Genomic DNA, 26,416 nt, shown 5'->3' with positions numbered 1-26,416 from the left:
GGGGGGGGGGGGGGGGGGGTKGGKTGGCCATGTTGAAACGGTTCTGGTGTTGAGGGTAGGGTTCTGGTTGGGGGGCCAGTTGAAACTGTTTTGAATGAGGTGCGTTTTGGGTTCTGGGCTGAAATCCAGCATTGTTATCAAACCGGTTGGGGCGAGGCTTACATGCTGACCACACCGCTTGCGTCGCGTGTGCGAGCATGGCAAAATAAATTTAAACATACATGTTTTTCAATTATTGCACCCACACTGCTCGCGCGGGCCAACGAGTGTCTGCGTTGCCAAGCGCTAAAATAGAAGTCAGTTCTATTTGTGACGCTGAACGTGGTGCAAGTCCTGCCTCTCCTATCTCCTCATTGGTTTAAAGAAGCAGATACCCACGTGCCATCTCCTCATTGGTTATACACACGTGGGTGATTGAAAGTTGAACTGAGTTTGGTCGGTCGTCATGGTAATTATGAAAGTTAGATGCCAATCGCCATATAAAGTCCAAAGAAGAAATAGCCTGGAAGGAGGAGCAATGACTAGAAATTATTTGGTTGACCGTTTTATGTGTGGATTAATTGTCGGAGTAGAGCATCTTGTGTATTTCAGGTAAAATAACAACTCAACGTTTAAATCCCAGGACAAATTAGCTAGCAACAGCAAGCTAGCTAAATAGGACAAATTAGCTAGAAACTGCAAGCTAGCTAGCTAAATTGCCATAAATGTTTAATGCTTTTCGACCTGTCCCCAAATTAATATAATTGGTTCAGAGTTTGTTTTGATATTTCAACCTGCGTGTCATAATCGCGTTTGGTGTGGGGGGACAAAATCAATTTGYGCGCGGCCGGTTTGGGTACGGTGTTAGGCCTCCCAGAGCATTCACACCTGGCCCAGTGGTGAATCAACAAGCAGTTGGCTGGACTTCACAGAGCCTTGGAAGTTCACTTTGGTGCAATTTTTATATGAAATATTTTCACAACTCTGAGCACAAAAATCAGATCATCGAAATGTCTCATGTTTCAAAACTCTAAGCACATTTTCAATTGACGGAGTACAACAAACACATTCACTGCACCAAATAATTCGTTCAATTTGGATACACATTCAATCTAAGTGTCTGCTTTTCAAAATGAAATATTCACTTTACTTTTGATATTATTTACTATCAGTTAATCAAACTGATCAAAACTGATAAGTAACGAACCAAAAGTATGTAATGCCTAGTTAACGGATATAGTTGGATAACGGCTGTACACCGTACATTTCTATATTTTATACCTCATAAATGTATCAATTTGAGTCAATTTATGTTGGAAGGTAAAACCAAATCATATGTGGATGTGGCTTCAAATACTACATCATAGGACAAAGTAGAAAGAGTCACTACGTGCTACAATTTGGAATTACAGTGTACAGTGCACTGCTGAAATACCTGGGTTTGTCACGCCCTGACCTTAGAGATCCTTTTTATGTCTCTATTTTGGTTGGTCAGGGCGTGAGTTGGGGTGGGCATTCTATGTTTTTGTTCTATGTTTTCTATTTCTATGTGTTTGGCCGGGTGTGGTTCTCAATCAGAGGCAGCTGTCTATCGTTGTCTCTGATTGAGAACCATACTTAGGTAGCCTTTTCCCACCTGTGTTTTGTGGGTAGTTGTTTTCTGTTTTGTGTCTGCACCAGACAGAACTGTTTCGCTTTCCTGTTTGTTGTTTTTGTTCGATTCGTTTTTTTGGATTAAATCATGAACACTTCTAAACGCTGCACCTTGGTCCACTCTCCCTTCAGCCCACGAGAACCGTTACAGGGTTATATCTAACAATATATTCCACTCATTATCTGAATGCCATTGGTACATTGTAAGCTGATGAATTTCAAGGAGCGAGACAGGCGATACTGTATCAGTTGACAAGTCACGTAAGAAAAGGCGATCTTGTAGTGTTGCATGGAGGGCAGRAATGGCATACAACACCGTGCAACGTTTTTAAAGTAGCCAAATGCTTTACAATACTTTTCTTTACAGGGATAATGAGATTGTAAGACTGGAATATTTCTCAACATGCTCACAACCTGCCAAGGATAGAAATAATAAAAACAATTGCATGGAATATTATATTTAGCATCTACTATTCTTTCTATTCAGCACTTCAAAAAGAACAGTTTTGAAATGTGTATGTTATATTTTTGCTATTGGATTAAATGGTAGTTAATAAGACAAAAAATGGTGAGCATATCATTATCTGCTGTATTGGATGGATTTTCCATATATGTGTCCATCACACATTTCAATGTTCACACAAACATAATACAACGATCTAGTTGATGTTTTTTCAGGTGCTTTATCATATTGCTGAATGTCCTATTGACAACTGACCAATCATTCAGACAAAACACACAAGTGTTTATATTTGTGTTTTTCCATAAATCAGTTAGTCTCAGGTTGTCTAGATATGGATTTTGTTTGTAGCATCTGTTACAGTTGCATTTTTTTAAAGATTTGTTTTCAGCATGCTTTCATTTCTACTTTTTTTTGTCATTCACAAGTTGAACGTCAATAAGAAGTAATATAACTGTAACGATGTGCGCTGAGAGTTGTGAAGCAAGTTCAGGGAGTGAGTGTTTTAATAAATAAAAGAAACCATGAACACGAAACACAAACAACGCACCGACACGAAAACAGAGTCAATAACACCCGAGGAAAGAACCAAGGGGAGTGACAGATATAGGGAAGATAATCAAGGAGGTGATGGAGACCAGGTGAGTTTCATGAGGCGCAGGTGCGCGAGACGATGGTGACAGGTGTGCGGGATAATCAGCAGCCTGACGACCTAGAGGCCGGAGAGTGAGTATACGTGACAATAACTGTGTGGTATGAATTTACAATGGAATCAGTTCCTAATCTACTGAAACTTCATGGCCAAGTTATTTTATTTAACATTCCCTCCAGTGTCTTGATACTAAAGGTTTTCTGTACCAAATCTTGGGAATAMTTTTTACCCACCCTTGGATTTTGATGGATACGACATGACATTGACAGCCCCATTTCACATGTTTATACTTCAAAAATATGTTTTTACAGGGTAGTGAAATATTGTTTATATGCTAAACTGTTGAGAATAAGGAACCTATGGTGAAACAGGAAGACACTAATGTTTTATATACTATACATATCCAGAAGGCTCATAAACAAGTACAGTGGCTTGCGAAAGTATTCACCCCCCTTGGAATTTTTCCTTATTTGTTGCCTTACAACCTGGAATTAAAATAGATTTTTTGGGGGTTTGTATCATTTCATTTATACAACATGCCTACTACTTTGAAGATGCAAAATATTTTTTATTGTGGAAGAACAAGGAATAAGAAAAAAATTACTGAAAACTTGAGCGTGCTTGAACTATTCACCCCCCCAAAGTCAATACTTTGTAGAGCCACCTTTTGCAGCAATTACAGCTGCAAGTCTCTTGGGGTATGTCTCTATAAGCTTGGCACATCTAGCCATTGGAATGTTTGCCCATTCTTCAAGGCAAAACTGCTCCAGCTTCTTCAAGTTGGATGGGTTCCACTGATGTATAGTAATCTTTAAGTCATACCACAGATTCTCAATTGGATTGAGATGTGGGCTTTGAATAGGCCATTACAAGACATTTAAATGTTTCCCCTTAAACCACTCAAGTGTTGCTTTAGCAGTATGCTTAGGGCCATTGTCCTGCTGGAAGGTGAACCTCCGTCCCAGTCTCAAATCTCTGGAAGACTGAAACAGGTTTCCCTCCAGAATTTCCCTGTATTTAGCGCCATCCATCATTCCATCAATTTTGACCAGTTTCCCAGTCCCTGCCGATGAAAAACATCCCCACAGCATGATGCTGCCACCACCATGCTCCACTGTGGGGATGGTGTTCTCAGGGTGATGAGAGGTGTTGGGTTTGCGCCAGACATAGCGTTTTCCTTGATGGCCAAAAAACTAAATTTTATCTGACCAGAGTACATTCTTCCATATGTTTGGGGAGTCTCCCACATGCCTTTTGGCGAACACCAAACGTGTTTTCTTATTCTTTTCTTTAAGCAATGGCTTTTTTTCTGGCCACTCTTCCATAAAGCCCAGCTCTGTGGAGTGTACGGCTTAAAGTGGTCCTATAGACAGATACTCCAATCTCCGCTGTGGAGCTTTGCAGCTCCTTCAGGGTTATTTTTGGTCTCTTTGTTGCCTCTCTGATTAATGCCCTCCTTGCCTGGTTCGTGAGTTTTGGTGGGTGGTCCGCTCTTGGCAGATTTGTTGTGGTGCTATATTCTTTCCATTTTTTAATAATGTATTTAATGGTGCTCTGTGGGATGTTCAAAGTTTCAGATATTTTTTTATAACCCAACTCTGATCTGTACTTCTCCACAACTTTGTCACTAACCTGTTTGGAGAGCTCCTTGGTCTTCATGGTGCCGCTTGCTTGGTGGTGCCCCTTGTTTAGTGGTGTTGCAGACTCTGGGTCCTTTCAGAACAGGTGTATATATACTGAGATCATGTGACAGATCATGTGACACTGCACACAGGTGGACTTTATTAAACTAATTATGTGACTTCTGAAGGTAATTGGTTGCGCCAGATCTTATTTAGGGGCTTCGTAGCAAAGGGGGTGAATACATATGCACGCACCACTTTTCAATGAATTTTTTAAATATTTCTTTTTAACAAGTCATTTTTTTCATTTCACTTCCCCAATTTGGACTATTATGTGTATGTTCATTACATGAAATCCAAATAAAAATCTATTTAAATTACAGGTTGTAATGCAACAAAATAGGAAAAATGCCAAGGGGGATTTTGCAAGGCACTGTAGCTGTATACTTTTAAAGGATGTTATAATATATATTTTAGTTATCAAGATGTCAGTACTGTACTACTACACTAATACTACATTGTAACATACTACTACTGTACTACTTTCTAAGATGGTAACCTTTTACACTCATACCCATATACGGGTTGAAAATGGCAGATTTGGGTACTGATAAGCACATAAACTGGAACGCAGTGGCTGAAAGTAAGATTATATAAATGACGTCAGAGCTCAGGCTCTGCGCTTCATAGCTCTGATGGGTTTTGACTGACAGCCATTCTGAACTTGAGCACCGCACGTGACAAGAAGTTGCCCCCATCCCTCCTGCTAATGGGCCAACTTGTGCACATTTTGTTGCCCGATTGAGGGAAATGCTGAAAATTAAGAGGACTGTGTATTTTGAAAGATGAGACGTTGAGGATTATAATAAATACTGCTTTGATGTCATACAAGCAAGCCAAACACCCATCGGTCCAAATGTGCACTTCACATTTCCATATCATAAAAGTCATGTAATTTACAGTGTTGTTTTTGATCATTATGCTTGATGTACAGTTACAAGATGAAATTACCTCATAACCCTGGGTTGTTCTGAACAGAATGAGCCCGTTTGTCTATTGTGAAGAAAGTTTGCCGCCGAACACGAATCTGAATGCACTCATGATTGGGGCTGTTAAGGTGACCGTATTGCCACCACACTGGCAGTCACGAGTAATGAAGGCAGTCAAATTCCACGTGACCGTTTAGTTACGGTAATTAGGCTTCTCCAAGCACTGATGCTGCTGCTCGTCATTAGTAGCCTACCAAACTTGCTAACTGCCTGGTACTCAGCACTCTATTGTCCCTCTAATCACTCTGACATCAATGGAAATGTAATCAAACACTTCATGAGAGCCCATGAGCCCATGTTGCGCAACATTTCTATTGGCTATGCAATTATGTGAGAAAACAGAGTGATGGCCTCTATTAAAAAGAGGAGGATCCCATCAGATTTCTACAGACCTACTATATTTATTTCTTAACCTTCCTAATATTAAGCATATTGCTTATCTTTACAACAGGAGTATAGCCTTCCTGGTTGGCATGAAAATTAACCACGGGAAATTCATCCTCCATTAGCTATTTAAGTGCATTTTTTGCACACCTCAAGTAGCCTAGCCTATAGGTCTATACTTTTTGATAAGGTTTGAATCACAACTGAAGTGGCCAAATAACTTCTTAACATTAAGCACATTAATCCACTTTACAAGGGGTATAGAGCCTAACTGGCATACATATGCAATGAGTTTCAAGTTTGGGGGAATATTTTTCACCATAAAAAAAATAAAATCGGTCACTTTTAAAAATGGTGTATTCCCGCTAATTGGCCATTCGCGCTTATAGCCTTCTGCTGTGTACGCATTGCTGCGCTTATAATGTGAAGAAATAGCCTAATAATTTATCAACATTTTAAGCTAAATGGTCTGATCTGCTACATCAGCCTTGCGTAAAAAAGGTTTTTGATGCTAGTGGTTGTATTAATTTGGGATCTATCGCATCCCACAACTGTCCCAGACTACAGTATGTTTGGAATATTTATTTATTGCACAGAGTAGGTAAACTTTTCTACTATGGGGATAGTAGATTGACATAGGCTAATGCTTTTGCTGTTCGTTAGGCCTACTCATGTTGTTGGCTGACGAAAAGTAAATGTGAACAGTTCTTCCAATATCTTCAATATGCACCTCGGAATTGGATAAGGACGTGCGCAGTTGCGTCCCCGATGTGTCTGTCTTCACTTGTAGCCTGTGAGAAAGACCCAATCACATGATGGAGAGCCATGTGTGTGAGAGGTGCTTCGGAGCAAGCAGCACTCAGGGAGAATATAATTCAAATTATTATATTTAGCCCAAGGGCACAACGGCCACTGGCCGCAAAAAAGCATGTATTTTTTTAGGGGGATTTACTCGCGACACAAAAAAAATTCAAAGCATTACCAAGTGCTTGTCAAATTCTGAATAAGAGACTGATGACGTGTGTAYAGCCTGTGAAAAAAAAACAAAGCAGAGCTCATGCCTTTCAAGCTACTTTTTTCATTAGAGTCGCATCATGCAGCCTTACAATGTATTCAAAATCAAAACATTATCCCAACGTTTGTAGAACAACTAAAGTTACATGAATAACTCTAAATTAAGCATATAGGAGAACCTATTTATTTTTTAACCGCTCAACACAGAATAGCCGCATGTGCCTTCAAATTGTTTGGAGAAAATATCCTTTCTATTTTATTCAGCTTTGTATTCTTCATACTATAATAATCTGTTTGTTAACTTGGCTTTCGAAGATTTTAGAAAGGCAGGGCAGGATGGATATAGGTCTCTAATAGTTTGGGTCTAGAGTGTCTCCCCCTTTGAAGAGGGGGATGACCGCGGCAGCTTTCCAATCTTTGGGGATGTTGAAACAGTTTTGGTGTTGAGGGTAGGATTTTGGTTCGGGGGGCCTGTTGAAACTGTTTTGAATGGGGTGTGTTTTGGGGTCTAGGTTGAAATCCAATATTGTAATCAAACTGGTTGTGGTTAGACTGGTTGTCCCCACACCTGGACCAGTGGGGAATCAACAAGCAGTTGGCTGGACTACACAGAGCCTTGGAAGTTACCGTTGTTGTTTTATAACTTAGGCACAATTTTTATGTGAAACTTTTTCACAACTCTAAGCACAAGAATCAAATCAAATCATAAAAATGGCTCATGTTTCAAAACTCTAAACACATTTTCAATTGACTGAGTACAACAAACTCATTCAGTCACTTGTTCACTGCACCAAATCACTTTTTCAATTTGGATACACATTCAATCTAAGTATCTGCTTTTCCAAATGTAATATTTAATAATTTTTTTCTATGATTTTCATGTCATTTGATAACAATACAATTAACTATCACTTTGAAAACTATTACAATCAAACTGCTCAAAACTGATAAGTACTGACTCAAAATGATGTAATGCCTAGTTAATGTAAATAGTTTTATAACGGCTGAACACTGTAAATCTATCAATTTGACATCAATTTATGTTGAAGGTAAAACCAAATCACATATGGATGTAAATACATCATAGAACAAAGTGGAAAGAGTCACTGTGCTACCATTTTGAATTATAGCATAGTGTACAATAGACTGCTGAAATATCTGGGTCTACTTTTAAAAATCCACCTTTCCAGAAAAAAGTCTCTCACCGTTGCCACTTGTTATAGACCCCCCTCAGCCCCCAGCGGTGCCCTGGACACCATATGTGAATTGATTGCCCCCCATCTATCTTCAGAGTTCGTACTGTTAGGTGACCTAACTGGGATATGCTTAACACCCCGGCCGTCCTACAATCTAAGCTAGATGCCCTCAATCTCACACAAATGATCAAGGAACCTACCAGGTACAACCCTAAATCCGTAACCATGGGCACCCTCTTAATTATCATCCTGACCAACTTGCCCTCTAAATACACCTCCGCTGTCTTCAAGCAGGATCTCAGCGATCACTGCCTCATTGCCTGCGTCTGTAATGGGTCCGCGGTCAAACGACCACCCCTCATCACTGTCAAACGCTCCCTAAAACACTTCACCGAGCAGGCCTTTCTTATCGACCTGGCCCGGGTATCCTGGTTGCTCTTTAAAAGTGCTTTCCTCACCATTTTAAATAAGCATGCCCCATTTCAAAAATGTAGAACTAAGATCAGATATAGCCCTTGGTTCACCCCAGACTTGACTGACCTTGACCAGCACAAAACATCCTGTGGCGTACTGCATTAGCATCGAATAGCCCCTGCGATATACAAATTTCAGGGAAGTCAGGAACCAATATACACAGTCAGTTAGGAAAGCTAAGGCTAGCTTTTCAAACAGAAATTTGCATCCTGTAGAACTAATTCCAAAAAGTAATGGGACACTAAAGTCCATGGAGAATTAGAGCACCTCCTCGCAGCTGCCCACTGCACTGAGGCTAGGAAACACTGTCACCACCGATAACTCTACGATAATCGATAATTTCAATAAGCATTTTTCTACAGCTGGCCATGCCTTCCACCTGGCTACCCCTACCCCGGACAACAGCTCTGCACCCCACGCAGAAACATTTCCAAGTCCCCCCGCTTCTCCTTCACCAAAATCCAGACAGCTGATGTTCTGAAAGAGCTGCAAAATCTGGATCCCTACAAATCAGCTGGGCTAGACAATCTGGACCCTCTCTTTCTAAAATTATCCACCAAAATTGTTGCAACCCCTATTACTAGCCTGTTAAACCTCTCTTTCGTATCGTCTGAGATCCCCAAAGATTGGAAAGCTGCCGCGGTCATCCCCCTCTTCAAAGGGGGAGACACTCTAGACCCAAACTGCCCTGCCTTTCTAAAATCTTCGAAAGCCAAGTTAACAAACAGATCAYCGATCATTTCGAATTCCACCGTACCTTCTCCACTATGCAATCTGGTTTCCGAGCTGGTCATGGGTGCACCTCAGCCACGCTCAAGGTCCTAAACGATATCATAACTGCCATCGATAAAAGACAGTACTGTGCAGCCGTATTTATCGACCTGGCCAAGGATTTCGACTCTGTCAATCACCGCATTCTTATCGGCAGATTCAATAGCCTTGGTTTCTCAAATGACTGCCTCGCCTGGTTCACCAACTACTTCTCAAACAGAGTTCAGTGTGTCAAATCGGGGGGCCTGTTGTCCGGAACTCTGGCAGTCTCTATGGAGGTGCCACAAGGTTCAGGTCGACTATTTTCTCTGTATATATCAATGATGTCACTCTTGTTGCTGGTGACTCTCTGATCCACCTCTACGCAGACGACACCATTCTGTATACATCTGGCCCTTCTTTGGACACTGTTAACAAACCTCCAAACGAGCTTCAATGCCATACAACTCTCCTTTCGTGGCCTCCAACCGCTTATAAATGCTAGTAAAACTAATGCGTGCTCTTCAACCGATTGCTGCCCGCGCCCGCCCGACTAGCATCACAACTCTGGACGGTTCTGACTTATATGTGGACCACTACAAATACCAAGGTGTCTGGTTAGACTGTGAACTCTCCTTCCAGACTCACATTAATCATCTCCAATCCAAAATGAAATCTAGAATCGGCTTCCTATTTCGCAACAAAGCCTTCACTCATGCTGCCAAACATACCCTCGTAAAACTGACTAGCCTACCGATCCTTGACTTCGACGATGTCATTTACAAAATAGTCGCCAACACTCTACTCAGCAAATTGGATGTAGTCTATCACAGAGCCATCCGTTTTGTTACCAAAGCCCCATATACTACCCACCACTGCGACCTGTATGCTCTCGTTGGCTGGCCCTCGCTACATATTCGTTGCCAAACCCACTGAATCCAGGTCATCTATAAGTCTTTGCTAGGTAAAGCCCGGCCTTATCTAAGCTCACTGGTCACCATAGCAACACCCACCCGTAACACAGGCTCCAGCAGGTATATTTCACTGGTCATCTCCAAAGCTAACACCTCATTTGGGTGCCTTTCCTTCCAGTTCTCTGCTGCCAATGACTGGAACAAATTGCAAAAATCACTTAACTTCTCTAGGGTAGGGGGCAGCATTTTCACGTTTGGATGAAAAACATACCCAAATTCAACTGCCAGTTACTCATCGCCAGGAGATAAGATATGCATATTATTAGTAGATTTGGATAAAAAACACTCTGAAGTTTCTAAAACTATTTGAATCATGTCTGTGAGAATAACATAACTTATTTAGCAGGCGAAACCCCGAGGACAAACCATTCAGATATTTTTCTTTTTGAGGTCACTGTCTTTTCAATGAGTTTCCATTGGGAAACCAAATTTCTAAGCAGCTTGCTTGCAGTTCCTATGGCTTCCACTGGATGTCAACAGTCGTGAGAAATAGGTTGAGGTTATTCCTATGTGTAATGAAGAAATACGGCCATCTTGAAGTCGAGGCACTCCTGGTGTCCTAGACATGCGTTTCAATCAAACAAAGGCATGCTACATATCGTTTTAATCCTGTATTGAACACATATCATCCCGTCTTCAATTTTATCGATTATTAACGTTAAAAAATACCTAAAGTTGTATTACATAAGTAGTTTGACATTTTTTGGCAAAGTTTAGAGGTAATTTTTTAGATATTTTGTCGTCATGTTTGAGCAAGTTGGAACCGGTGTTTTTCTGGATCAAACGCGCCAAATAAATGGACATTTTGGACATATATCGACGGAATTAATCAAACAAAAGGACCATTTGTGATGTTTATGGGACATATTGGAGTGCCAACAACAGAAGCTCGTCAAAGGTAAGGCATGAATTATATTTTTATTCTTGCGTTTTGTGTCGCTCCTGCAGGGTTGAAATGTTTTCTCTCTTTTGTTTACAATGGTGCTATGCTCAGATAATAGCATCGTATGCTTTCGCTGAAAAGCCTATTTGAATTCTGACATGTTGGCTGGATTCACAACCAGTGTAGCTTTAATTTGATATCTTTCATGTGTGATTTAATGAAAGTTTGATTTTATAGTAATTTTCATAGTCATTCATTTTAATGTGGCGCTATGCATTTTCTCAGGCTTTTTGCCAAGTGATACAGTATCGTCTTGCCTAAACTCAGATTTTTGGATACAAATAGGAACTTTACAGAACATAAAATACATGTATTGTGTAACATGAAGTCCTATGAGTGTCATCTAATGAAGATTATCAAAGGTTAGTGATTCATTTTATCTCTATTTCTGCTTTTTGTTAATGCTCTCTTTAGCTGAAAAAATGGCTGTCTTTTTCTGTGACTCATACCTTACATAATCGTTTGGTGTGCTTTTGTCGTAAAACCTTTTTGAAATCGGACACTTTTTTTTACAACAAGTGTAGCTTTAAAATGGTGTAAAATACTTGTATGTTTGAGAAATTTAAATTATGGGATTTCTGTTGTTTTGAATATGGTGCCCTGCAGTATCACTGGCTGTTGATGAGGTGGGACACTAATGTCCCACATACCCTAGAGAGGTTAAGCTAGAGACTTATATCTCCCTCTCTAACTTTAAGCATCAGCTTACCGATCACTGTACCTATACACAGCCAATCTGTAAATAGCCCACCCAACTACCTCATCCCCATATTGTTACTTATCTTTTTGCTCTTTTACACCCCAGTATCTCTACTTTCACATCATCATCTGCACATCTATCACTCCAGTGTTAATGCTAAATTGTAATTATTTCGCCTCTATGGCCTATTTATTGCCTTTATTATTGACTGTACGTTTGTTCATGTGTAAGTCTGTGTTGTTGTTTTTGTCGCACTGCTTTACTTTATCTTGGCCAGGTCGCAGTTGTTAATTTGAACTTCTTCTCAAGTGGCCTATCTGGTTACATAAAAAAATTATAATAATACACATTCATATAGCCCAATACACCATCCCTAGGATCACAACAAGCCTAGGTACACACCACACACACACACACACACACACACACACACACACACACACACACACACACACACACACACACACACACACACACACACACACGAGGTGTGAAATACAGTTTGACAGACCAAACTCTACATCAACTACTTGTATGTGTGTGTGTGTCCAGCCTAGCTAGTCTGCAGTGTGAGGGAATAGGCCCTACATACCCAGTGTCTCAGATACGAACAGGACAATTATCAGGAAGTAACCGAACAAACGGCTATATGAATACATGGGTAGGTGAATAGAGCTCTACCCAGAGAGGAGAGGAGGAAGGGGGGTATGGAATGGAAAGAAAAAGGAGAGGTGAAAGACGATGGATACAAAGGAAGCATATAGATTCATGGCATTAATCAAATGATACGTGGAAGATGAAGAGTGATGGACAGATGGGATGAAGATCACGGAAGGGACTTTACATTGTCCAAACACATCTCTGTGCATCACGGGGAGGGAACCAACCCATCATAGATACAAGGCCAATAAGAGAGAGAGACCGATATATAGTAAGAAGACTAGGAGAGATACATAGACAAAACAGAATTATAGAGACAGAGGGACAAACACAGGGAAATAAAGAGGGGCAGCCTTCAAAGCTATGGAAGTGGGGTCAGGTTGTGTATAAAATCCCTTAATGGAGGTAAATCCACAGATGTACACGTCAAATTTCCTGTGTTTGTTCTTTACAGATGGAGTATTACTGTAAGCTGTTTGTCCTCCACAGATGAGGCTGTGCTCAAAGAGAAGTGCTGTGTTTTCAGACTAAACTGTTCACGGACGGTTTGTTCTTTTTAATATTGTTGTAAACACGAGCCTGTGTCCAACAGCGTAAAATTGGACTCATAAGTGAAATTGCTCATTGTGCATTGTAAGGTAACCTTTGAGATCAACTGTATCCACCATGGCCTTCATCAGTATCTGTGGGTTTTATAGAAACCACTATGGCACTGTATTCTGCTATTGGGCTGTTGTGCTCTCTACAATGTTATCCTGTTGTGGTATGCAGTATTGGGTTGTGGTATATTATATTCTAGTGTGTCGTTTGACCATCTAAATGATGATTCCATACAGTCACATTACAACCCTTTCTCTTTTCATTTCATGCTTCCTCCACTCGGTTAATTTGTGCAGGCAAATTCACTCTCTCCTGTCAGCCCCATGCAACAATAACCATATGATCGCCTCATTATAACCGGGAACATGTTATTTCTCATAATACTCAAATCCCAATACTGGCTCTATTTATTCAGTCTGAGCCAGGGTTGTAATTATACTGTACATCCAAACCAATAGAATGTATGCTGCAGTATTAATAACTCTAAAATAACTCCTTGGGTGCATCAGGAGAGCGCTGGGAATTATAATTCTGTGATTTGGTGTTTGTTGGTTGCAGAGGGAGAGAAACAAACACATGAGATTAACTCATTAAGAGTCATCCGATTCTGTCAATCAGATGGGACTGATCTGATGGAGAGAACAGGGACGAGATGAACAAAAAGAAGAAGAAGAATGAGGAGGAAGAGGAAGAAGAAGGAGAAGAAGGAGAAGAAGAAGGAGAGGAGGAAGGAGAAGAACAAGAAGAAGGAGAAGAAGGAGAAGAACAAGAAGAAGGAGAAGAAGGAGGAAGGAGAAGGAGAAGAAGGAAGAGAAGGAGAAGGAGAAGAAGAAGAAGGAGGGAGAGAAGAGAGAAGAAGAAGGAGTAGAATTCTACTCAGAAGAAGGAGAAAGAGAAGAAGGAGAAAGAGAAGAAGGAGAAGAAGAAGAAGAGGAAGGAGAAGGAGGAAGGAGGAAGGAGAAGAAGAAGGAGAAGAAGGAGAAGAAGGAGAAGAAGAAGGAGAAAAAGAAGGAGAAGGAGAAGAAGAAGGAGAAGGAGGAGAGCGGTGTAACGGCAGTCCTCCTCCTCTACATCTGAAGAGGAGGAGTATTGAGGGAACCAAGGCGCAGCGTAGTGAAATGACATTTTATTAACGAAAAAAACACGAACTTGAATAAACTAACAAAAATAACAAACGGTGTAGACAAACTATACGACGAACTCACATAAAAAAGAAGAACGCACGAATAGGACATTAGACTACACAAACCGACACAAACCGTACACAGTCCCGTATGGTGCAAACAATTACACAGACACGGAAGACAATCACCCACAAACAAACAGTGAGAACACCCTACCTAAATATGACTCTTAATTAGAGGAGAACACAAAACACCTGCCTCTAATTAAGAGCCATACCAGGCAACCAAAACCAACATAGAAACAGATAACATAGACTGCCACCCAAAACACATGCCCTGACCATAACACATACAAAAACAACATAAAACAGGTCAGGACCGTTACAGAACCCCCCCTCAAGGTGCGAACGCCGGGCGCACCAGCACAAAGTCCAGGGGAGGGTCTGGGTGGGCAGTTGACCACGGTGGTGGTCCGGCTCTGGACGCTGTCCCACACCATCATAGTCACTCCCCGCTTCTGTCTTCCCCTCCCAATGACAACTAAAACTAACATCCCCTAAATAAACGGCCAGCACCGGGAAAAGGGGCAGCACCGGGAAAAGGGGCAGCACCGGGACAAGGGGCAGCACCGGGACATGGGCAGCACCGGGAAGGGGCAGCCCCAGGATAAGGGGCAGCACAGGATAAGGACCAGCACCGGGACAAAGGGCAGCACCGGGACAGGGGCAGCACCGGGACAAGGGGCAGGTCCCGGCTGATATGCTCATGCAGATCCTGACTGAACGGCTCTCGACGCTCATGGCTGGCTGACGGCTCTCGACGCTCATGGCAGGCTGACGGCTCTCGACGCTCATGGCAGGCTGACGGCTCTCGACGCTCATGGCAGGCTGACGGCTCTGGCTGCTCATGGCTCTCTGACGGCTCTGGCTGCTCATGGCTCTCTGACGGCTCTGGCTGCTCATGGCTCTCTGACGGCTCTGGCAGCTCATGGCTCGCTGACGGCTCTGGCAGATCCTGTCTGGCTGACGCTCTGGCAGATCCTGTCTGGCTGGCGGCTCTGGCAGATCCTGTCTGGTTGGCGGCTCTGGCAGATCCTGTCTGGTTGGCGGCTCTGGCAGATCCTGTCTGGTTGGCGGCTCTGGCGATTCCTGTCTGGTTGGCGGTTCTGGCAGATCCTGTCTGACGGACGGCTCTAGCGGCTCCTGTCTGGCGGGCGGCTCTAGCGGCTCCTGTCTGCGGACGGCTCTGTAGGCTCATGGCAGCCGGGCGGCTTTGCAGGCTCATTGCAGACGGATGGCTCAGACGGCGCTGGGGAGACGGATGGTCAGATGGCGCTGGTGAGACGGATGGCTCAGATGGCGCTGGTGAGACGGATGGCTCAGATGGCGCTGGTGAGACGGATGGCTCTAGCCGGATAATGCGCACTGTAGACCTGGTGCGTGGTGCCGGAACTGGAGGCACCGTGCTAATGATAAGCACCTTCCTACTAGTGCGGGGAGCAGGGACAGGGCACACTGTACTCTCAAAGCCCACTCTATACCTGGTGCGTGGTACCGGCACTGGTGACACCGGGCTGAGGAAAGCACATCAGGATTAGTAGGGGGAGAAGAAACAGTGTGTACAGGGCTCTGGAGACGCACAGGAGGCTTAGTGCGTGGTGCCGGAACTGGAGGCACCGAACTGGATACACGCACTACAGGGAGAGTGCGTAGAGGAGGAACAGGGCTCTGGAGATGCACTGGAAGCCTGGTGCGTGGTGTCGGCACTGGTGGTACCAGGCTGGGACGGGAAGGTGGCGCCGGAAATACCGGACCGTGCAGGCGTACTGGCTCTCTTGAGCACTGAGCCTGTCCAACCTTACCTGGTTGAATGCTCCCGGTCGCCCGCCCAGTGCGGGGAGGTGGAATAACGCCACCGGGCTGTGTAGGCGAACCGGGGAAACCATGCGTAAGGCAGGTGCCTGTATGCCGGCCCGAGGAGACGTACTGGTGGCCAGATATGTAGGGCCGGCTTATGACATCCGGCTCAATACTCAATCTAGCCCTGCCAGTGCGGGAGGTGGAATAACCCGCACCGGGCTATGCACACGTACAGGAGACACTGTGCGCTCTACTGCGTAACACGGTGTCTGCCCGTACTCTCGCTCTCCACGGTAAGTACAGGGAGTGGGCGCAGGTCTCCTACCTGACTTCGCCACTCTCCCTTCTAGCCCCCCCCAAGAAATTTTTGGGGTTTACTCACAGGCTTCCTACCGCGTCGTCGTGCTGCCTCAATTCGCCGGTATCCCTCCTCGCACTGCGCCAGAGAATCCAGGCGGGCTCCGGCACTCGCCCTGGGTCGATCGACCACTGTCGATCTCCTCCCACGTAGTGTAGCCCAGATCTTTTTCCTGCTTCCGCGCTAGCTCCTCATATCGCCGCCTCTCTGCTTTCGCTGCCTCCAGCTCAGCTTTGGGGCGGCGATATTCTCTTGGTTGAGCCCAGGGTCCTTTACCGTCCAATATTTCCTCCCAAGTCCAGGAGTTCTTGTTGCTCTGTTGAGCATTCCTTGCCGCTTGGTCTTAGCGTGGTGGGTGATTCCTGTAAGGGCTGTCGCTCTCCTCATCCTCGGACGAGGAGAGGAGAGAAGGATCATCAGACCAAAATGCAGCTTCAGGGAAATAAGCCATCCTTTTATTTACACGACGATGGCAACACGAAACACAAAACACTTTCAAATTTACAAAACAAGAAAACGACGTTGACGAAACCTGAACATAAACTTACATAACTAAACGTAAACTCACGGACAGGAAACAGACTACATCAAAACGAACGAACAGCCAAACAGTCCCGTATGGTACATACATCGACGACACAGGAGACAMTCACCCACAAACAAACAGTGAGAACACCCTACCTAAATATGACTCTTAATTAGAGGAGAACACAAAACACCTGCCTCTAATTAAGAGCCATACCAGGCAACCAAAACCAACATAGAAACAGATAACATAGACTGCCCACCCAAAACACATGCCCTGACCATAAACACATACAAAAACAACATAAAACAGGTCAGGACCGTTACAAGCGGAGTGTTTCATCTCTCTTCTTGATGTGAGAAAGCCTCTCTCTCTCCCACAGCCCAGTGACGGTGGGCCCTTTCCCAGAGTTCATTAATTAGTTAATTAGTTAATTAGTCAGAACAGATGGCTTTGCAGCACAAATCAGGAGGCTGCATGGGCCTGGAGCAGCCACGAGGAAGGTAGGGGCAAGGTGAGCAGGCAGCAGCGTTGGGGTGGAGCTCTACTGTAGGTAGGTACTAGTATACACACTCCTAACTTCACCATGCTTAACACTCCTGGACTGTACATGGCAGACATTTAGGATTTTCTTTTAGACATATTCTCCCCTTTCACAAATCACAAGCATATCATGAATTAACTTAACATCCACCAAACGTTAAAAAAAGAGAAACCCCTTATGTAATTGTATGTGAGTATATAGAGATGTGTGTAAGCCTATATATATATGTGTGTGTGTGTGTGCTGTGGCCACATTGCATTACATTTGTTTGAATTATTTTTTTTTGCTTCGCTGCAGATTTAAAAAGCACTTCTGATGGTTTATTTTTAGATTGTTCCCATCTCCCCCTTCTGTTGCTCCTTTCCTCTCTTTAGCTATGTCTCTCTCTGTTTCTCCCTCTCTCATCTGTCTCTATCCCCCTTCTCTGTCGTCCCCTCCCTCCCTACCCCCATCTCTCTGTTAAAGGCACAGGCTGAAATAAGGTTGGCATATGTGAGTGTGCGTGTGCATAAGTATAGGATAATACTATGTGATTATGTGCTAAACCTATTGTAGAAATGTGGAGCAGTTGTCTTTCTCCTTTCAGGCCAAAAACGTTTTTGTCCATTGAGAGAGGTGGTGAGGATGGATGGCACATTGTACTGTTACATATTCAAACATACACACACGTATGCAAACACATACAAACACACACACACACACACACACACACACACACACACACACACACACAACACACACACACACACACACACACACACACACACAACACACACACACACACACACTTACATGTACGGACACACCCACATGCACGTACACACACACATACAAACTCCCTAAACACAACACAAACAAACACACACACACACACATAATCCCTTCAGTACAGTAGAGTAACCCATTAAAAGCAGAACAGAGGGAGCGAGAAAGAGGAAATAGAGAGAGAGAGAGAGAGCGAGAGAGAGGTTAGTCTACTCGCCTACGTACCAAAATGTTCAACCATGTTAGAGGAATCGAGGGCACTGCATCATCTCTCTGCATCGCAGGATCTCTCAACTACCTCTGTATGTCACTGTGTGTGTGGTGCATAAATACTGTACACTACACACGGGTAAACTACACACAGCACACATACAGTATGTAAATCACACAGACAAAGACTACTATTTGGCTTGGGAATGATGCAAACATGGACTCCATTGAGGACTGTTTGGATCAGTGAATTAGAGGCATGCAGAGCAAGGATTAGATCGTGCATTAAGGAAACTTAAGTTCACACGGCGGATTGTTCTCACGCTCCACTCGCTAATGTTTCCAGTTTGTCAGACAGATGTAGAAAAGCATAACAGCACATGAAACATGCACCACAAAACAGGCAGGCCCAAATCTAGCAGGCAGGACAGAGCTGCTGCCAGGTGTACCTCAAACTCTCAGTATGTTCCCTCTACTGGCTGGCCCCGTCTGTCAATGACTGTGTGGATCACATTCCACTGTGTTTACACTAGTGGTAAAGCTTGGACTGTATCCTAAAATACTCCCATTTCTCTCTTTATGAATACTCTGATGTGTTGAGACAGGCTTGATACAATAAACCAGATCCCATTACCCAACCTGGCAACCACAATGGAGACTGTGGATGCTCTGTGGTGTACAGTACACAAACAAACAGCTGTAGAAACAAACAGGCAGTCAGCCCCTCAAAGCAGCTGACTAAACTCCTATCCACTGGCTCAGAGTCTGTACACAGGGACAGGGCAGAGCACACAAAACTCAGATCACATGGTGCAGCTAGGGCCAGTTATACTGTTCTGGTCATGTGATCAGGACCAACTCCAGGACCTAGCTGTAGACTATAACTAGGACCCAGATATCTTCCTGGTCAGTTCACATCATTAGGAAAAGTGCCTCGTTCTGTATAATTGTAAGGCATCTAATTAAGGAGAGTGAAACCATAGAATAAGAGTTCTGGGACCTGATGGTGCAAGCAGGAAGTGATGTCATAGTATGCAGACAGACAGACTCACCGAGCACGCCCAGACGGTAGTTCATGGTGACCACGATGACGTTGCCGTAGGCTGCGAGGATGCTGGCGTCGAACATGTTTCCCGCCCCCTCCATGTAGGAGCCGCCATGGATGAACAGCATCACCGGCTTCTTCCGACGGTCACGGATATCTGTGGCGAAGAGCGGGATATGGACATACACAGAAGTATGCACAAACACAAAAGATGAGAAAGAGAGTAGAAACACTTTAGATTCTGAGAAAGAGATGACAACTTTTGGTCTATCTACAAAAAAAACAATCCACAGGAATGTCCACAGAGCCATTCACAAAAAAATCATATATCCCCTTCTGCATACAGATGTAGGATCTTACCTGGATCACTCTTTCGTTGCTGAGATTTTTTCCTGCACAGGTGTAAAAAGGCTTCTAAAGTTGAATTTCCACTGGCCCGAAAGGAAAAATGTATCAACCCCTACAAATAATGTCCATTCATTATAATCAACATAATAATACACATTCCCTGTTGCTGCAGGATTATTTACCTGATGTAGCAAACTGGCTCAAATGAAGATCCTACATCTGTACGTGCCTTTTGATCTCCCTCATCTTTAACTATATCCCCAAAGTCTGAAACATACACCTCTTCTCCTCATTCCTGCTCTTCATACTGAACTGAGGTGACATTATAGGTTGAAAGCTATAAGGTTGGAACCTATCCAGTATTGTCTCTTGGTTAGCCATTTTAGATATTGGAACATCGTCTTAGTGTTGTCATGGCAGTCTGTATTTTTCTGTCCCCTCTTGTAGTGTCGTGGTCCTATCTGTACGTTTCCCTGCGTCCCCTCTCTCTGTGGTATTATGGTACAGTCTGTAACTCTCACGGTCCCCTCTGGTTAGTTATGGTACAGTCTGCCACTGTCTCTCCTACTGCAGTATAATGGTACGATCTGGGGTTTTCTGGGTCCCCCCTCTCTGTGAGGTACTGTGGTACGGTCTGCGTGTCTTTAATAAGGCAGAGCTGCCAGTGGTTCCCAGTTAGCCTAGCGTCTGCCCTGTGGATAATTCATATGAGAGCCAGACCAAGTGGAAACATAAATAACAGCCATAGCATCTGTTTACCCTGATGACTTTCTGGAAGGAGATGGGAAAGAGACAGAGGGAGAAAGATGGGAAAATAGAGAGAGAGAGAGAGATGAGAAAATACATACTGTAACTTAGAGAACGATGGGAAAAGAGACAGGAAGGAGAGTGAGAGAGAGAAGAGAAGAGAAGAGGAGAGATAGAAAGAAAGATACATGGCCCCTGAACAGAGACAGAGAGAGAGGGAGTGAGCAAGAGAAGGAGAAAGAGTAATGGTGGGATGGGATGAGATTAAACAAACCGTTACAAAGTTGTACATGGCAAGGTCTCTTCACGGACACAGAGATGCATGTAGGAAAATGCACAAACGCGCACACACTGACACACAGAGACACAGGCAGGCAGCTGCGATGCTGAGTCGCTATGGAAACTGCCTCCTCTCTCTCTAATAGAACCGCACCAGCCATTCCATTGCATTGACTCACTCGGAGCCTGTTGCCGTGGTAACAAATTCTACTCACGTATTTGCACACCCGCCTGCATCACAACCTGAATCTCAGGTTACACATGCACCAGAACGCATCACTCACACACCACTGCAACAATGTACAATGTATCAATACGCACACATGCAGTCACCTTTTATAGAACATACAGTGCACTCGAGAGACATGAACATTCACACACAATACATTAAAGCCCTGACACACACACACACGCACTCTTTTCCCATCTCTCCGACATTCACACTTATGCAACCAACATTGCATATGCACACACTCAGCAATGGAGGAGTTCACACACACTCTCCCACCCTCCATTCCCTTTCCCCCTCTCTCCAGTGTGTTGTGAGCCTCTGGTGATTTCCCAGAGGAGATGTAAACAAGTTCAATTATCCCAGCATTACCAGGCCAGCAGAGCCCTGGGTGTGATGCCTGGCTAATGGATCAGCTCTCCTCTCTGTCACCAGGCAGTCACACACCACAAGCACATGACAAACAACACACACACAGAGACAGACAGCGACAGAGACATTGACAGAGAGGGACGCTCAGCACTGGACTGGAGAGTGTCACTCTTCTCCAGCAGAGCTAGGACATCTAGAGCACCATGTACTTTGTCTCTGAGAGTGTTGCTGTGGACGTCTGAGTGCTCTGTGTGTTTGTGAGCATGTGTTACCTCTAAAGGATGTAGGCCTTTGTGACAATCTATCTCGCTGTTCACCCACATAAAGCACTCAAATACCTCTGTGTGAATGGGAGCTAAGTGAACGTAACGATTTGAGTTTATTATGTGTCCGTGTGTGAGCGTACGAGCCTAGCATGACGACATAATAATGTACATGTTGCAGTATGTGCGTGTCTGTGCACGTGTTCAGGCTGACTAACAGAGGCGGGAGATGGGATGTGTGTTAGAGCCACCTGCAGGACTCTCCAGGTGTACGTGTCTCCTCAGAGAGACATTTCACTATGTGACTGACTCACATTGGGAAGTCCAGGAGGTTAACACTCCATCCAAACATGTCATTAACCTACGTTAGATAACGTTAACTAACCAACGTTACTTACATATCCAGTCACAGGGACAGCATGTAATATGTATATAATATGCATGTACTATGCATGTAATATGTATATAATATGCATGTACTATGCATGTAATATGTATGTAATATGAATATGGGTGTTATGGGTCCATCTGATAGGTTGACTGCACCATACATAGTGTGAATATTCTGTAGATCATAGACATTATGTATGCAGCTGTTCATCACTCTGTACAGTACGTGGGACTCATTAATTCTTTATGGAGGTCTTTCTAAGCATCAGCACAAGAGCTAACCTTGTAGCAGGGGTCTGGACTGACCCAGTCAGAAGTCCATCCTCCTCCACATTTAATGGATTGGTTGAACAGTGCAGAAGAGAACCTCCCCGGACAGGTTTTTTCTTCTCGTCAAGACCAGTATGTAGGGGATCTAGTTTGGGGCGTTTATTTTAGGCCTGCTACAGTGCGTTAGGTTAGGTTTGTCATGCCTTCACCTTCCCTGTGTTGCGTGGGTGCTGATGCCCCTGTTTGTATGTGATGGAGTGTGTGTTGGTGTAGGATGTGTCTGTGAAAGAAAGTGATATAGAGTGATTTAGTGTCTGTGTACTGTATGTGTGACTTCACACGTGTTAGTACATGATACGAGTGCATATGTTAGTGCATGATAAGAGTGCATATGTTAGTGCATGGTAAGAGTGCATATGTTAGTGCATGGTAAGAGTACATGATAAGAGTACATGATAAGAGTGCACATGTTAGTGCATGATAAGAGTACATGATAAGAGTGCATATGTTAGTGCATGGTAAGAGTACATGATAAGAGTGCATATGCTAGTGCATGATAAGAGTACGTGTGTGTGTGTTGTGTGTTGTGTGTGTGTGTGTGTGTGTGTGTGTGTGTGTGGTGTCATTTGTCAGTGTGCAAGTGGAGTGTGACTGCCTGGTGACAGAGAGGAGAGCTGATCCATTAGCCAGGCACACACCCAGGGCTCTGCTGGCCTGGTAAGTGCTGGATAATTGAAACTTGTTTACATTCTCCTCTGGGAAATCACCAGAGGCTCAACAACACACTGGAGAGAGGGGAAAGGGATGGAGGGTGGAGAGTGTGTGTGAACTCCTCCATTGCTGAAGTGTGTGCAATATGCAATGTTGGTTGCATAGTGTGAATGTCGGTAGAGATGGAAAAGAGTGCGTGTGTGTGTGTGTCAGGCTTTAATGTATTGTGTGTGAATGTTCATGTCTCTCGAGTTCACTGTATGTTCTATAAAAGGTGACTGCATGTCTGCGTATTGATACATTGTACATTGTTGCAGTGGTGGTGTGAGTGATGCGTTCTGGTGCATGTGTAACTGAGATTCAGGTTGTGATGCAGGCGGTGTGCAAATACGTGAGTAGAATTTGTTACCACGGCAACAGGCTCCGAGTGAGTCAATGCAATGGAATGGCTGGTGCGGTTCTATTAGAGAGAGAGGAGGCAGTTTCCATAGCGACTCAGCATCGCAGCTGCCTGCCTGTGTCTCTGTGTGTCAGCGTGCGTTATTGTGCATTTTCCTTCATGCATCTCTGTGTCCGTGAAGAGACCTTGCCATGTACAACTTTGTAACGGTTTGTTTAATCTCATCCCATCCCACCATTACTCTTTCTCCTTCTCTGCTCACTCCCTCTCTCTCTGTCTCTGTTCAGGGGCCATGTTCTTTCTTCTATCTCTCCTCTTCTCTTCTCTCTCTCTCTCACTCTCCTTCCTGTCTCTTTTTCCCATCGTTCTCTAAAGTTACAGTACTGTATTTTCTCTCATCTCTTCTCTCTCTCTCTATTTCCCATCTTTTCGCTTCTGTCTCTTTCCCATCTCCTTCAGAAAGTCATCAGGGTAAACAGATGATGGCTGTTATTTATGTTTCCCACTTGGTCTGGCTCTCATAATGAATTATCCACAGGGCAGACGCTAGGCTAACTGGGAACACTGGCATGCTAGCTTCTGCCTTATTAAAAGACACGCAGACGTACCACAGTACTCACAGAGAGGGGGGACCCAGAAAACCCCAGATCGTACCATTATACTGCAGTAGGAGAGACAGTGGCTAGACTGTACCATAACTAACCAGAGGGGACGTGAGAGTTACAGACTGTACATAATACCACAGAGAGAGGGGACGCAGGGAAACGTACAGATAGGACCACGACACTACAAGAGGGGACAGAAAAATACAGACTGCCATGAACAACACTAAGACGATGTTCAATATCTAAATGGCTAACCAAGAGACAATACGGATAGGTTCCAACTTATATGCTTTCAACCTATAATGTCACTCAGTTCAGTATGAAGAGCAGGAATGAGGAGAAGAGGTGTATGTTTCAGACTTTGGGAATATAGTTAAAGATGAGGGAGATCAAAAGGCACGTACAGATGTAGGATCTTCATTTGAGCCAGTTTGCTACATCAGGTAAATAATCCTGCAGCACAGGGAATGTGTATTGATTATGTTGAATTATAAGTGAATGGGACATTATTTTAGGGGTGATACATTTTTCCTTTCGGGGCCAGTGGAATCACTTTAGAAGCCCTTTTTACACCTGTGCAGCGAAAAAATCAAGCGAACGAAAAGAGTGGATCCAGGTAAGATCCTACATTCTGTATGCAGAAGGGGATATATGATTTTTTTGGTGCATGGCCTCTGTGACATTCCTGTGGATTGTTTTTTTTTGTAGATAGACCAAAAGTTGTCATCTCTTTCTCAAATCTAAAGTGTTTCGCACTTCTCTTTCTCATTCTTTGTGTGTTTTGTGCATACTTCTGTTGTATATGTCCATAATCCCGCTCTTTCGCCACAGATATCCGTGACCGTCGAAGAAGCGGTGATGCTGTTCATCCATGGCGGGCTCCTACATTGGAGGGGGCGGGGAAACAATGTCGACGCCAGCATCTCGCAGCCTACGGCAAACGTCATCGTGCGTCACCATGAACTATCCCGTTCTGGGCGTGCTCGGTGAGTCCTGGTACTGTCCGTGCAACTTATGACATCACTTCCTGGCTTGCCCAATCAGGTCCCAAAGACTCTTATTCTATGGTTTCACTCTCCTTAATTAGATGCCTTACAATTTATACAGGAACGAGGCACTTTTCCTAATGATGTGGAAATGACCAGGAAGATATTGCTGGGTCCTAGTTAGTAGTCTACAGCTAGGTCTGGAGTTGGTCCTGATCACATGGACCAAACAGATATAACTGGCCAGCTAGCACCATGTTGATCTGAGTTTTGTGTGCTCTGCCTGTCCCTGTGTACAGACTCTGAGGCCAGGTGGAATAGGGTTTTAGTCAGCTGCGTTGAGTGGGCTGACTGCCTGTTTGTTTCTACAGCTGTTTGTTGTGTACCTGTACACCACGAGGCATCACGAGTCTCCATTGTGGTTGCCAGGTTGGAGTGAACTGGATCTGGTTATTGTATCAAGCCTGTTCTCCAACCACACTCAGAGTATGCATAAAGAGGAGAAATGGGAGTATTTTATGGATACAGTCCAAGGCTTGACCACTAGTGTAAACACAGTGGAATGTGATGCCACACATTCATTGCGACAACGGGCCGACCAGTAGAGGGAACATCAACTGAAGAGTGTTGAGATACAGCCTTGGCAGAGCTTCTGTCCTGCCTGCTAGTTTGGGGCTGCCTGTTTTGTGGTGCATGTTTTCATGTGTCGTTATGGTCTTTTCTACATCTGTGCTGAAAACCTGGAAAACATTAGGCGAGTGGAGGTGGTGAGAACATCCCCATCCCCGTGTGCAATTAAGTTTCCTTAATGCACGAATCTAATCCTTGGCTTCTGTCTGCCTCTAATTCACTGATCCAGAACAGTCCTTCACGTCGGAGTCCTGTTTGCATTCATTCCCAGCCAAATAGTAGTCTTTGTCTGTGTGTGATTACATACTGTAATGTGTGCTGTGTGTAGTTTACGCCTGCGTGTAGTGCTACAGTACTTTATGCACGCACACACACAGTGGACTATACAGAGTAAGTTGATGAGATCCTGCGATGCAGAAGAGATGATGCAGTTGCCCTCGATTCCGCCCTCTAAACATTGGGGAAACATTTGGTACGTAGGCGAGTAGACTAACTCTCTGCTCGCTCTCTCTCTCTCTCTCTATTCCTCTTTCTCGCTCCCTCTGTTCTGCTTTTTAAGGGTTACTCCTACTGATACTTGAAGGGATTATGTTGTGTGTGTGTGTTTGTTTGTTGTGTGTTAGGGAGTTTTGTATGTGTTGTGTA

The 26,416-nt window shown here is 44.0% G+C and overlaps 1 protein-coding gene across 1 annotated transcript in view; it reads right to left on the bottom strand.

Moving 5' to 3' along the window:
- nlgn2b (neuroligin 2b) overlaps positions 1–26,416 on the bottom strand; it is an 89,463-nt gene that overhangs the window by 14,170 nt on the left and 48,877 nt on the right. Inside the window, exon 4 of the mRNA XM_023968971.2 lies at positions 19,549–19,698. Coding sequence (XP_023824739.1) covers positions 19,549–19,698 — 150 coding nt within the window. The remainder of the gene's footprint in view (positions 1–19,548; positions 19,699–26,416) is intronic.

Source organism: Salvelinus sp. IW2-2015, linkage group LG23, assembly GCF_002910315.2.
Source record: "Salvelinus sp. IW2-2015 linkage group LG23, ASM291031v2, whole genome shotgun sequence".
NCBI lineage: Eukaryota > Metazoa > Chordata > Actinopteri > Salmoniformes > Salmonidae > Salvelinus > Salvelinus sp. IW2-2015.
The sequence above is the reverse complement of the archived record's forward strand: the minus strand, read 5'-3'. Positions and strand labels throughout refer to the sequence as shown.